Source organism: Daktulosphaira vitifoliae, unplaced genomic scaffold (genome assembly GCF_025091365.1).
Source record: "Daktulosphaira vitifoliae isolate Bord-2020 unplaced genomic scaffold, ASM2509136v1 Scaffold_3, whole genome shotgun sequence".
NCBI classification, from domain to species: domain Eukaryota; kingdom Metazoa; phylum Arthropoda; class Insecta; order Hemiptera; family Phylloxeridae; genus Daktulosphaira; species Daktulosphaira vitifoliae.
In genome coordinates this window covers 34,928,532-34,943,223 of record NW_026099574.1, presented here as the reverse complement: position 1 = coordinate 34,943,223, position 14,692 = coordinate 34,928,532, and the positions used below count along the sequence as shown (strand labels likewise).

The 14,692-nt window shown below is 25.2% G+C and overlaps 3 protein-coding genes across 3 annotated transcripts in view; 1 reads left to right on the top strand and 2 right to left on the bottom strand.

The window, feature by feature from the left end:
• Positions 1–5,243, bottom strand: part of LOC126900423 (polycomb protein Scm) — a 23,078-nt gene extending 17,835 nt beyond the window's left edge. Inside the window, exons 1-3 of the mRNA XM_050676127.1 lie at positions 5,031–5,243; positions 4,674–4,726; positions 4,424–4,566 (exon numbers count right to left, since the gene is read on the bottom strand). Coding sequence (XP_050532084.1) covers positions 4,424–4,566; positions 4,674–4,695 — 165 coding nt within the window. The 5' untranslated portion in view covers positions 4,696–4,726; positions 5,031–5,243. The remainder of the gene's footprint in view (positions 1–4,423; positions 4,567–4,673; positions 4,727–5,030) is intronic.
• Positions 5,244–8,111: 2,868 nt separating this feature from the next.
• LOC126900437 (guanine nucleotide-binding protein subunit gamma-1) lies at positions 8,112–8,964 on the top strand. The gene has a single exon (XM_050676149.1). The coding sequence runs from the start codon at positions 8,481–8,483 to the stop codon at positions 8,691–8,693; it is 213 nt and encodes a 70-aa protein (XP_050532106.1). The 5' UTR covers positions 8,112–8,480; the 3' UTR covers positions 8,694–8,964.
• A 668-nt stretch (positions 8,965–9,632) lies between these two features.
• LOC126900433 (superoxide dismutase [Cu-Zn]) lies at positions 9,633–14,690 on the bottom strand. Its single transcript, XM_050676146.1, has 4 exons — positions 14,541–14,690; positions 14,382–14,478; positions 13,109–13,296; positions 9,633–9,850 (listed from the first exon to the last, which is right to left on the bottom strand). Exons 1-4 carry the CDS (start codon positions 14,607–14,609, stop codon positions 9,743–9,745), a joined length of 462 nt encoding a protein of 153 aa, XP_050532103.1. The 5' UTR covers positions 14,610–14,690; the 3' UTR covers positions 9,633–9,742.
• Positions 14,691–14,692: the final 2 nt, after the last annotated feature.

Genomic DNA, 14,692 nt, shown 5'->3' with positions numbered 1-14,692 from the left:
AAAAATCCAAAATCGAAAATTTTAACAAAAAATAGTGTTTTTTTAACTACGGCAGCCGTTTAAATGTAGAAGATAAAGTGTCGAGACAAATTTTTTTTTTCATTTTATAGAAAATAAAATAAGCTTTAATTTGATNTTTTTTTTTTCATTTTATAGTACATAAAATAAGCTTTAATTTGATATATGTTTAAAGGACGCAGTATTTCCGGAACATTTTCAAAAATTAAGTTGAAAAAGTTAGTTTTTGTAAAAAAGTTGCAATTTTAAATCCCCCCCCATGAGCAGGTTAAGTGTTAAATTTTCAAAAAAATTATATCAAATGAAAGGAAAATATCTAAGGTTTTAGTATAAAAAAAATTATGTTGATTTGTTGATTTTTGAAAAAGTTATGGATGTTTTAAGATAAAAAAATGACAAAATTTACCGATTTTTAAATTTGTAATTTTTTTGGATTTTTCCCCCATTTTCGGGAAACGAGGGAATTTTTTTCAATTTGAAAGGGTAATGTCTCCAATTAGATACGATTTGTGATCTTTTGACGTATTTTTGAAAGAAATCAGTCCAGTGAGAGATGAGAAAAAGTGGCAATAGACTTAAAAAAAAAACACATCATAGTAAAATTAATACCTTCTCAGCTTCGCATCGAAGCTAAAATGCATGAATCAATTCTATTCTTTAATAATAAATACTTTATATATACCTCTTTCATTGGACATCTTTTTTTTTTAAATCGGATCATTTCCCTTTATACAGGGGAGGTGCATACCTTTTAAAATGCGTAACAAAAGTAGAACTTTTTCAACTTAAGTTTTGAAAATGTTCCGGAAAGACTGACACTTTTATATATACCTTAAATTAAAGCTTATGTAATATACTTTATTTTGAAAAAAAAAAATTTGACCTCTGGAATTGTCTTCATAGTGAAAACGAACATCAAAAACTTACGATTTCCGTGAAAAAATTCTCGAATTTATACGTTATATTATTAAATTTATATTGCTATAACTTTTGGAGAAATGTATGGATCAATATTATTATTTTTTTATAAATAATTTTTCTATACCCCTTTCATCTGACACACTTTTTTTGTAAATCGGATCATAGCCNGACACACTTTTTTTGTAAATCGGATCGTACCACTTTATACAAGGGGGGTCAAAACTTTAAACATGCTTATTGAAACTAGGACATTTTCAATTTAATTTTTTAAAGTCTTCCAGAAATACTGACACTTTTATATATATCTTAAATTAAAGCTTATGTAATATACTTTAATTTAAAAAAAAAAATTTGGATTTGTCTTCATGGTGAAAATGACTACCGTATTCAAAAATATGCTATTTTTGTGTGTAAAATTCTGGGTTTTGTATTTTATTTTATTTTAAAATACCTGGCAAGGGGAGTACAGATTTTCATAAATATTATATAAATAAAAAATTGATATAACATAGAAAGTTAAACTTATTTCAATTTTTTTGCTTTTTGAAGTCGAGAAAATTAATATTGAAATTTGAACTAGTTTAAATAGCCAATTTTTTCAACTGACGGTAGCAATGTACGGTTGCCGAGTTGGTAAAACTTGTTTTACACGCTTGGGGTACAGGGTTCCAACCTGCGTATAGCAATGAATTTTTTTGCATTTTTTATTAATTATTTTTTATTTAGATGCATGTCTTTACCTATCATTTGGTTTTTTTTTATAAATCTAACCCTTTATCTGCCCACAAGAGGGATTCAAAATGATAACTTTTTATTTTTAGTTAAAGGAAATCATTAAAATTATTTCAGTTCTGGATATTTCAATAATAGAATGTTTTTAAATACCAAAATTTACTTAGAAATTATTACTATGATTTCTATTTATGTTTTATTACGATAAAAATGCAAAAAAATAATGAGTTTTTCTGATAAATATACAGTAANCTATTTAAGTGTTCTATTACGATAAAAATGCAAAAAATAATGAGTTTTTCTGATAAATTTACAGTAAATAGTAATTATAAAATTTCCTGACTACATATTAATCTTAAAAATAACATTGTTTTAATTCTCATAAAATTTTCTATTTAATGATTAGGCCAGCCAACAAAGGAGTAATTTTGGCGAATAGCAGAAAAAATTCCCAACCAAATTTTTTATTTTTTAAAAGTAGGAAATTGGTGGATTATTCCAAAAGCAAAAGCAACATCAATTCTTATTTCTTTAATTATATCCTGATTAGTAGTTCTTTGATTTTAAAATATAATATATGAATAAATACTAATTATAGTTTTTAAATTTAGTATGAAATTGATATTCAATAATTNGAATATATACTAATTATAATTATTAAATTTAGTATGAAATTGATATTTAATATTGTAATTTAAACGGAGAAATTATAAAAATAATAAAGAAGTTATATTTTGCTTTACTTTTACGTGTATAAAAATTTAAAGGGCTTGATACAATAATTTTCAATAAAAACTGTTTGTTACTATAAATAAATGCACTGGACTACAAGGAACTTTCATCAGAAGCAAAATTATACTTTTCTAAATCAAATTTTCGCGTTGTTTTCAAATCTGCAAGTAGACTATTTCTATCACTTCTAATTTTTTATATTATTACTAATTATATATATAAAATAATAATTAAAAGAAAAAAAAATTTGTTTTCAAATTATTACTGATTTGATTTTTAATATGTTAAAAATAATCAGTCCAAATTTTCATTTTTAATCTATTTTATTGGTTCTTTAAAATTTAAGTTGAATTAAAATATGTATAATGACATACTAATAGTCCTCATTGATTGGAATTGAGCTTTCTTTTTACAGCCTTGCAAAAGTTAAAAAAATATGAGCTTTTTTCATTTTCTCAAAAAATATTTCACTTACAAAAAAAAGTTTCGTACAAAAGTTGTTTAAAAGACAATTATAAACAAAAAAATTATCTTATATTTTTTCATTTAAACAAATATTTTTCGAGTTACATTACATTTAATATGAGTACTAAAATGTATATTCCATTTTTTTCCTTTTATGGTTATTTTTTATCATTTTATACTTACATTAGACACAATGTTATAAATGCAAATGTGTATATGTGTGAGTTTATTTATTTATTGTATCATTAAAGTGTAGTGTATATTGAGATACAACCGATAGAGTAGGTAATTGATTTGACGCTATATTATTTAAACCCAACTAAACGCTAAATTGTACATTCCGAAATAACAATCATATTATGTCAATTGCCACCGGAATATCTGGTAATATTTTTCTTTTTCTTTGCCTTAATCCCAACTACTTGGGGTCGGGCACCCTTATCCTAAGCTTCCACTTGACACGATCTCCCACATCTTCTACGCTCACATCAGCTGTCCTCAAATCGCATTCAATAGCATCCCTCCATCTCTTTTTTGGTCTTCCTCTATCTCTTCTTCCTTCAACATTCATTTCTATAACTGTTCTTACAGCTTTCGATTCTTCTTTCCTCATAACATGACTAAACAATCTAAGTCTATTTTCTGTCATCTTATCCACGATTGACGCAACACCTATACTTCCTCTTATATGTTCGTTCCTTATCTTATCTTCTCTAGTCACTCCACTCATCCAACTAAGCATTCTCATCTCTGCTCTACTTTCTTATCAACTGCCCAATACTAAGAACCATACATCATAGCTGCCATACATCATAGCTGGCCTCACAATTTCATACTAAATTTAAAAACTATAATTAGTATTTATTCATATATTATATTTTAAAATCAAAGAACTACTAATCAGGATATAATTAAAGAAATAAGAGTTCATGTTGCTTTTAAAATATTTCACCAATTTCTCTAAATGAAACACTATCTACAGATTTGCATCGAAGCGTTTCTTATGATAGTGATTTTAATCACTGTCAGATATCATCTATACTTGTCCCATCTATGCCTCGTCCACACTGTGCTTCGATCCCACTGTGCTACTGTTTTTTTGTTACATTAATTCAGATTTAATATTTTTCCTGCAAAACACTTATTGTGCCTGTCATAGTCGAGTACTCCTACTGGGATCAGTGACCTACTTACTAAGATGGTCCAAAGAGACTTATGTGCTAAAGGCGCGTGAGGTTAGTAGGTCCTTGGGTTGGGATGGAGCCCCAGCTAGGCAAAGCCTAGTATTTATATATTAATAATACTGATTTTTAAAAAATCTTGTTTTGTGATACCATGAATATGTATACATTGTCGATGTATGTGTATTTTACTCTAAATATAGTAATACCTTTTTAGTTTTTAGCTATTATAATTGAAATTTTGAAATAAATGAAATGGCATTTAAACCTTAGGCATCAATAAGTTTATAACACTATTTATACCTGTGTTGGGTAAAATAAATTTCAATATAATATGAATATAATTTTACGTGCATTCCATACAATAAATTTACCTTTACATATTCTTTTCGAAATTCAGCCAGACAATTGACAGAACAAAATTCTTTTTTTCCATTTTGAGTAGGTAAAACATAATTTAAAGGATGTTTTGACTCATTACACATAGTACATGTTGACTTAGCTTTTGGAGGACGCCCTAAAAATTGTTCAAACAAGCATTTATGTTTATGTGCATCAACTAATTGAAACATATTTGTCATAAAAATGTTTATAAAATTAAATTTTTTAAATAAGCCTACATACCTCTCATTTTATTAGTTTGCATAATATTATTTGAAGTTTAGTTTTCAGTTAATCTGAAATGAAAAACTATAAATTTTAGCTAATTTTTATAATTTCATGTAAAAGTTATAACTGAAAATCAATTTGATATATAAAATTAAAAAAACTCAAGCAGTAGATACATTTAGAATTTAATAATTTTGAAATATGTTTAAGTTGAAAACCAAATTTTTATACACTTAATCATAGCGATTAATACATAATTAACATTAGATTTCAACTTGATAAATTATAACTGTAAATTATATGAAAAGCTTTTGTAATAAAAATCCAAATGGTGAATTAGAATCATTATTTATAAAAAAAATGTGTACTTACGAAAACATTTAATTTGGTATGACAAAACTAGGACAAGCAAATTTTAAGTGATTAGTTACATGAATAATATCGGCTTTTGAAGAATTGTAAGAAAAACGTCAACAAAAGAGGTAAATCCGCCATTGGCCGGATATGATAACTAATAGGCAACAACTGAGTATTTTACAATATTTATTTTCATGGAAGAAATAGAATTTACACAACTTTTAATCAGTAAATATCACAGACTAAATAGACTGGTATCATCATTATGGGCGGGTGTACGGAGTGTGATCATGAAATGTGTCTTCTGAAGTACACTAAAATTTGTAGCACTATATAGTAAACGTAAAATATTCTAGATATCTACTAATATAAATCAATTCTTGCTCGACTTCATTTGAACACTTGATATGCCTATTATTACTTAGTAATAAATTTGATACTGAATAGAAACAACTCAAGTCAAAAATAATTATTTTGGACTTAAGATATTGAAGAGAGCAAAAAAAGTCTAAATTTTATTCAGTTTTTAACTCTTAAGTCATTTATTTCATAAACAGGAATTTAAGCATAATAATTGATGAAAAAAATGTGCTTTTTATATTAAAATAATTATAATTACACACTACAATAAGCACATATCTAGTTGTAAACATTTAGAATTTTATGACTCATTGTTTACTTTTTCTATTTTCCCTCTCGTGTTAACAACAAATATAATAATCATTTAATTTTCATAATGTCTAGTTTATGCTATATTTTAAATTGCGTAAAAAATTTAAAAATGAACTCTGAAGTAACGTTATTTAAAGTACTAGTATCTGAAACCATATTTAAAATAAAATTATTTTCAAATAAAATGCAATTCGAAATGGTCAATATATTTGTTATTGCTGAACATTTTGAGCCTAATGATTTAAAACCACCTGTTTTTCACCGTGGAATGTACGAAATGTTCGTACACAATTCACTATTACTCTTGCTTTATTTAAATATTGAAATTTTAACTTTGAAATAAAACTACAAGTAAATTTTTAAGTTATAAGAATGACTATGTAATATTCTCCTCTGGAATATTAATAAAATTAATACCTCTTTTATTTCTCAGATCACAGAAAAGAATACGCTAACACGATTACGCATATAATTCTGACCTTGGTCACTATAAAGTAGCCATGAGTTATTGTCTTTCTCAGCGTCTTCGAAGCATCACAAAAACATTAAATAAGGGAAGTTAATAAAAAGTAACTGTCTTGTTTTGATTGTAGTACGGATTGGTAACTCAAAATGTCTATGAAAAGGCATGACATAATTGAGACATCCCATCCCTCTTTATGCCGTTTGTGGTACATTATACAAGGGCTGAGAACACTATTTTTGCAACCAGTTACTCGCTCATTTTTCTTGTCTCATTTTCTCACTTAAAAATGTCAAGTTAAATACTTTAAGATTATTCCAAACGTACTCAAGTGTATTCTTTATACTGTGAGTCTTTAGTTTTAACTTTTTGTCACTAAGTCTAAACTATACATTTGTTAAAATAATTAACACTTTCCATAGTAATAAATATGCTTTTATTAACCAAATACGATTCTCTTTCATTAACATACCTAATATAATTTTAACAACCTTCTTAATAACCATAAGCCTACAATTAAGATTCTATCACCATCAGTGAATATTAGGTAAGAGTAGTTTTAATACACTAACTACATTTATTAAGTAATAACCGTTAGACCTTAATATTCCCCTCTACATATAGTAAACCCCTGCATATATAGGACTTTCTTTTGGTTATTACAACTAATTTTATTAAAATTGTGTAAATAATTTTTAATATTATTCTATTACTCTAGGAAAGTACAGTCGCAATAATTGCAAGTCTCTTATAAGATCATTTTGGTATTTTACAAAATGGTTAATAATTTAAGTATACATTTTTAAAAAATTAAAAATACTTCTTTTTAATATTGAAAATTGTACCAGTTGTATTTACTTGATGGTGTAAATCATGTCACAACAATACCATTCAATGAAAATAAAAAGATCTCTTATTATGAAATAAAAATAATTTTGAAATATTTTTTATTCGTTACCTTTAGTTACATATTATTCTTGAACACTATTTTGTGCGCATAATAACAATTGCGTTCCGCACATATATTTATGTAAATAAACACAAAAATATAAAAAAATTATTTAATTTATTTAAAATAGTTATTTAGAAATTGTAAAGTTTTTTTGTATACCTGTGGTGTTAAATGTTAAATTCTAATTTTAATAATCAAACGTTTACTATATTTTTTATGGTTTTTTACTCAAAAAATTATTCCTTCACACTTTTTTGTCTAAAAAACTCATCACACTCGGCGTACTAGTATATACCTTAGGTATTTATCTCTAATATGGTATATTTTTTTTTGAAAATCTGACTTTTTGATAGTCATAGAGGGGAATTCAAACTGGTAATTTTTTTAACAAAAAATGAACTTTTTCAACTTAATTTTTGAAAATATTCTGGAAATACCGGATATCATCTACACTTGTCCGAACTATGCGCGTCTACACTGTGACACAGCCCCATTACGTTTTATAATACTCAATACATATACCTTTATCTTATTACGTATTAAGTCAATATGTTGTATATGTTTAAAAATATAAAATAAAAAAACAATAATTTAGTTCCAATGCAGAACTTAGAGGCTATTGATTTTATCGTATGTTTATTTTTTTGTGACTCGCGAAAAATTATTATTTATCTTATAAATATGATTGTTATTGAATTTGGGTTTTTTTTAGAAAAACTCGATAGAACTATCCGAGCAGTAAGATGATAAAAAATTAATGGATTTTTAATTTATTTTGGATAAAACCCTAAGTTTTGGAATGTTTGTATCCCTATTTATTGGGATTAACAATAAATAATATTTTTGAGAGTACACAAAAGTTTAATAATTAATTAATAAATCGTTTAATAGTTAATGGGCGTTGCAATTATATTACAACAAATTTACACTACTTTTCTTATTATAATAAATATCACAAACTGTTAATACGCCTCTCACAGCTGTCGCATATCATAAACAATCTCCGCTAGATGGAGACTGGTATCATTAGATCGGAACCCGTCAATAAGTGTATAAGTAAACTCATTGTTTTGCCAGACCTAATAATCTATGGCCCTGGTTGTTAACATTTTCAGTAAGATATTAAAATTTTGATAAATAATATAATAACTTTTAACACATAACATTTTTAATATTCATAATTGAAATAGTGTATTGCGTAGAAATATTGCAATTTACTTTTAGCATAAATTTAAAATTACCCAAATTTTAATTAATACGTTTAATTAATTTCCGAGACATAGTATTATTTAAAACAAGTCCAACTTTGGGGACTTGTATTTTTTTGCATTAACTGTTACCACACCCATCGAAAATAGGCCTATCCGACACAGCCGTTATGGACATGATGATTTCGAATCTGCAACAGCAACGGCAGATTACTGAACAGTTACGACGTGAAGCAGCAGTTAAACGCTTACCCGTATCGCAGGCCATACAGGATATAATTAAGTATATAAGAGAACGTGAAATGGAAGATTGTCTAATGGTTGGATTTTCATCTCAAAAAGCAAATCCTTTTAGAGAGAAAAGTAGTTGTTTGGTTATTTAAGTATTGTATTTATTACTATGTATTGATTTATTTATGAAGACAAGTTATCATAGTTAATTATAATCCATAGTGTTAAAATTTCTAATTATCAATATGAGTTTGTTGTATTTAAGTACACTGATTATACTTTTAAGTTAATTTTTATATTCTTATTAATTAGCTGCATCATAAATGTATATTATATATTAATTTTATGTTGTATGTTAAGGATTTAATTCATTTTTTATTAGTATTTAATATTTTTGAATATAACATAATCACAAGTAAAGAATTTAGTTGTAATTATTTACATCTACAATGATTGTAAGCTACAGCTCTTTTTTTAAAATTACTTTTCTTAAGAATGAAATCTTATTATACAATATAAATATCAATGAATAGGTAGATTGCCGAGGTCACTTGGAGTTCAATTGCTTTTAGGCAGTTATCAAATCAGTACCCCTTCTGAATGAGATATTTAAAAATTTATCATAGTAGGGGTCCATTTAATAAGTAAATTGGTGTAAAATTTTCTTAATTTTACAGGAACTGAAAAAAGCTTATCATTACTAATTGAATTAATGCATACATCATATATGTATATATCTAATTTTTTTTGTTCTTATTCTATTAAAAAAAGGCTACTAACTTATTTTTTTGGAAAAAGTTTGATTTCCAATATATGTTTAAATTTTAAAATTAATAAAAATTGCTTTTTGATTATTTAATGTCAATATAACATCTTTTTGAAAAAATACATTGATTTTTCAAACTGAATATTAAAGTAACAATAAAAAAAAAAATTTTTTTAATTATGATTGTGGGAACTTTTTAGTACTCAGCCGACCAATTATCAGACTTGGTTGTAAGTACAATGATCACCAACTCGTCCCTAATTGTATATAAAATAATTATACACAATAAATTTCACTATTAAATAGTGAAAATAAATAAATTTGATTGAAAAATAACAAATATATATTTATATAATCTAACACCAGTATTATAATAAACTAAAAAAAAAAGAACAGTTGGATACTTTTTATCATTTTGAAAATAAGAACTTTAGTTTATTTTGTAATTCCAATAACACCGCAAGCCAATCTAGCACCAGCATTTCCAGTTGTTGAACTCAATTCATGACCACCTTTACCTAAATCATCTTGATCAGCATGAACCTACATATATGACATAATATAATGAGTATAATATGTTTATTCAATTAATAATTAATTTAATGTTGTAGCATTTGCAAAATAAATCAATGTATAGCATTAACATACTAAAAAATCTACTCTAACTTAATCTATTGAATACAACACATAGCAAAAAAATTAAGAACATGGAATATCTAAAACAAATAAGATATATAATTTTTAATTTCTGATGAATAGGAAAAAATGTCTAGTACAATACTCTTAAAAAAAAAAATCCATTGTATTTCATTAGGGATAATTAGTTGTTAAACACGAAAATTTGGAGATGCTTTTTGACTTTGATAATTAAAATTGTTATTTTATACTGCAATTTAATTTATACACTATTGGTAAATAATTTGTGATAAAAATAATTTTTAGCACAGGTGTATACTTTCATATTATTTTTTTAATCAGTATTTAAACATTAGATAGTGAAATTGTACCAATCATGTCAAATTTTCCAAACCTGGTTATTGGTTGAATAAAATGTTAGTATTAAATGGGAAAAATTAATTTTGATGACGAAATTAATAAAAAAAAAAAAAAGATGAATTTATTTAATTTTGGGAACTCCTTAAAATATTATCATTAATCACTTNATTAATAAAAAAAAAAAAAAGATGAATTTATTTAATTTTGGGAACTCCTTAAAATATTATCATTAATCACTTGATAGTTGCAAATTTTCAATCATGAATGGTTTATTAAAATATCTAAAATGGATAAAAATATATAATTTTTCATACAAATTAATTCTTAAGTGTAACTAACGTGTATCCATTTATTATTTTCCATCATTCTGATATAAAATTCAGAATGTTAGGATATTCCTTTTGGGGTTTGTATAATGACAAGTTCATATATATTTTAAACTTAAATTAAAAGTAACTAAAAAATAAACTTAATTTTCACATTTTCATAGTACACTTAAATTTAATGTGTAATTAAAATGACAAAGGAATTAATTAAATAAAAAATTAAACTCATTAAAAAAGTCATTAGCTATCCAACTTAAATTAATTTCAAAATTTTAACTTAATTAAAAATTTTTTATGCATTAATACCCATTCTTTGATAACAGAGAAAGAAGACAAGGTAAGAAGACAGGTCCTGACCTGCGCTCAGGACTTAATGTATTTATAAAATTTGCTTGAATCACTTCTGAGACATTCAACTTCATGAAAAATAGACATAAGTATATATTGTAACATACGAATAGCTTTTGTACTATGGGCAGTGTTTCCTTACATCTCTCAAAACTAAATTTCTTGTCAATATACATTGTTTATTGTTAAGAAAAACTAACATGAATAATATAAATTTTAGTTTTTGATGTACTTGGAATGGCTAAAATAAACATTATAATTGTATGAAATATTGAATTCTGGTAATGACTTAAAATTAAAAAATTATTACACGGCTGCCACTAGAAATATATTTTAAAATAGAGGTAATAGAGACCATTAATAAAATGAATTTATTAACATCATAAGTATATTTATATACTTATATATATAATCAGGAGAGAGGGAGAAAGAAAACATAATCTACAAATGAGCATTTAGCATTCTTAATATCATGGCTGTCTTTTCATAAATCAAAACTCTAGCTAAAAGTAAAAAAGCTCTTTCAACATCTTCCTTTTCATGGGATAGTGATAGTATAATTTAATTAATAAAACTAGCATGTGGAAGTTTTATATCATTGTGTTGATTCTTTAAAATTTTTCAAATTAAATAAGTTTCTATTATTCTGATTAAAATTTAGTTAAACCTATTGTCACTAAAATTGAAAAAAAAACCCCCATTTTTAAAAAAGGATCTCAAAATTACAAAACTATAAAAAAAATGGCATTACATTGTTAAAAGTAAGGTTTTAAAGAGGCTACCTACACATGTATAAAAATTGTTTTAAATCTATTTTTTAAATGTTTTACAGTATATATGATAACTTCTAACCAATATAAAATTAAAGCTTTTAAAATTTAATACATATTAAAATAATAAAAATTGTCCAATGATTGTTCTTTTATGAAAAATTGGCTATCAAAGTAGAAAAAAATCACAATTTAAAAAAAATCTTTAAATTGTCAAAAAAATACAGAAAAACAACAGTAAGAAATGGGTTTTATGTATTTATGTTCCCAAAGAGTAGTAATTGATTAGTTAGAAAAAAGAATAAGTTGAACGATTACAGAAACTCTAGTTCATATTTTGTGATAACATAGGGTCAGTCAGACTTAGTGGGTAGATACGTATATTTTGACATATGGGATTCCGATTCAATGTCCAGGGTGCCAATTATTGTTATTTTGTCATTGGTAGTGTCTGGTCTCTGGTACAAGCCAGCCATAATTTAATTAATACCTTTGGCCTAGCCAAGACCATCTTTGATTCCCTAACATGTGAAAGAGAGCCTGCAGCATATTAAGTTCAAGAAATAGAATGAAGTAAAACTGAACATTATTTATTATTATTGTGTAAATAATTTAACAAGCCTTTAATATTTGAGTGAAATGTTGAAATATAGAAATTGAATGGCTAAATGAAAAAAGGATACAATAAACTATTAAAAGTTTTGGTTAACTGTTACTTTTTTCCATTCAGCTATTAAACTATAATATTATATTATAAATATACAAATTATTTAAAATTTAACAGATTCCCACCAAAGCATTTTATGATAGTGATGTTAATATGATGTCAGATATCATATATATTTGTCCCAACTATGTCATGTCTCTACTGTGCTGGGTTCTTGGTAATACTATGGTATGTAGTATATTCAGTTGACTATAAAAATCTCAAATACGTTACATATCAATTAGTATTTAAAGATAATTTTTTAATTAAGTATTTACTACTAGCTATATAATGCTTTATAATAGCTTATACACCCTTTAAAAATGTCAGATTTCTACTTCATAATATTTTTTGATATGAAAACTAAACAATTTTTCTAATGACTGTTATTTATATCACACATGATAGTTAAGTAATTTACAAGATATTATATGTTGTAAATTACTTATCAATACATATTCGATAACATTACATTTAGTTAGCTAAATTTGTAAAAGTAGAGACTTAGATGAAATAGACACCATGTGGCAACCCCATTATTAATGGTTCTAATACAAATATAACAAATGAATTAAATAAAACACTGATAAGCGTTACAAGTATAAAGTGAAATTTAATATATAAACACTAAATATTAAAAGATTAAGAAACAAACCACTAAAGTACGTCCAATTATATTGAGTGGTCCAGAGAGTGAAATCACCGAGTCACTGATATTTACTTTTGCAACTGAGGAATCATCAGCTATTATATTACCAAGATCACCAACATGTCTAGATTCATCATTAGGAGCACCATGGGTTTTTCCAAAAGGGTTAAAATGAGGACCTGAACTCATACAACCTGAAATAAAAAGTTTATAAGTTAAGGGAGTATCTAAGTATTTCAAAATCAAAATGTGTACTGAAAGAGTAAATCTGGAGGACTGATTGATTAATATATAATCAATATATCAAATTAAAGCTAATAACATCATTTACATAGATCATTTTTAACACAAAATTTAACACTCATTTTTTTTTTGGTTTAACAAAAACTACTAATTGAAGAATGTTGTTGTTGTCAGCTTCAATTTGATTTATTGATCATCTCTTCACTATATCTCCAGAATCTGTACACTGTTGAAAGTTGTTTTCTATTATTTACATAGTAGGGCAATATCCATCAAAGCCTTTTAAAAGTATATTGCTGAGATGTACAGATCATGATATCTTTAATAACTTCTGAATTCAGCAAATATTTTGTGTTACATTTAAATAATTTTTACAGTTTTGTAATATTTTTTCTTATTAGAGGCAAATAATAAAAATATGATTTTAAAGTAGTTCAAAACTGTAAAAAATATTTAAACAAAAAAGTAATGCAAACTATTTTTGGATTAACAGTTTTTAAAGATTCAGAACCCGGTGGAACATCTGTAAAGTAAAGTCTCAATCTATAAAGTAGAAAATTTTAACAATGTTTTTGATTTTCATTAATTTATAAATTCTAGAGTTTTTATTTGAACTTAATGATAAGCATATACATCACAATTTAGTACTTTAATTTGTTATTAAAATTTAAGTACAAAAATTGTTTGAAAATTTACTTCTTATTCAGTAATAAATTACTTTATGTATAGATGCAAAATCAGACTGATAATAAGTCTGATAATTTGCTTTGGAGTTGTAATAAAATAAAGCTCTTCTTATTGGTAAGTTTTAAGGTAAAATAAATTTGTTTTTCAAAAGTTTTTAAAAGTAAATGTATTTGATTGTTGCATCAGTACTATTAATTATATAATTCTTTTTTTTACAAATTATAAAAATATAATTTTTGGTAACATTTCTCATTGAAGGTCACTATCATATATCTTAAAATATAGACAAGAGTATTATAAAAATGATTATAGAATGAAACATAGAATATTTAATTTTAGTACTAATTACCATTGGTGTTATCTCCAAATTCATGAATATGAAATCCGTGTAGTCCTTTAGATAAACCAGTAACTTCGCCTGACAACACGACTGGGGATTTTTCATCCTAAAATAAATTTAGTTTTGTATAAATTTTAGTTTATTATAGAAATAGAAATTTGAACTAACGTTTTGCGAGAAAAAAACAGTTCCTTTAACATTTTCGCCATTTAGAACACAAACTGCTTTAATAACCATTTTGAGTTACTTGTATTGTTTATTGATTATATACGAAATAAGTTATCAAATTAAAATGTTTAATATAAACTGAAATAGCAATG

Excerpts from the sequence above, each read along its gene's own strand:
- LOC126900437 (XM_050676149.1), top strand. The coding sequence starts at position 8,481 with ATGGACATGATGATTTCGAATCTGCAACAGCAACGGCAGATTACTGAA.
- LOC126900433 (XM_050676146.1), bottom strand. The coding sequence starts at position 14,609 with ATGGTTATTAAAGCAGTTTGTGTTCTAAATGGCGAAAATGTTAAAGGA. Across the intron at positions 14,479-14,540 it reads CTGTTTTTTTCTCGCAAAAC|GATGAAAAATCCCCAGTCGT; the intron begins GTTAGTTCAAAT and ends AATTTATTTTAG. Across the intron at positions 13,297-14,381 it reads ATTTGGAGATAACACCAATG|GTTGTATGAGTTCAGGTCCT; the intron begins GTAATTAGTACT and ends TTTTTATTTCAG.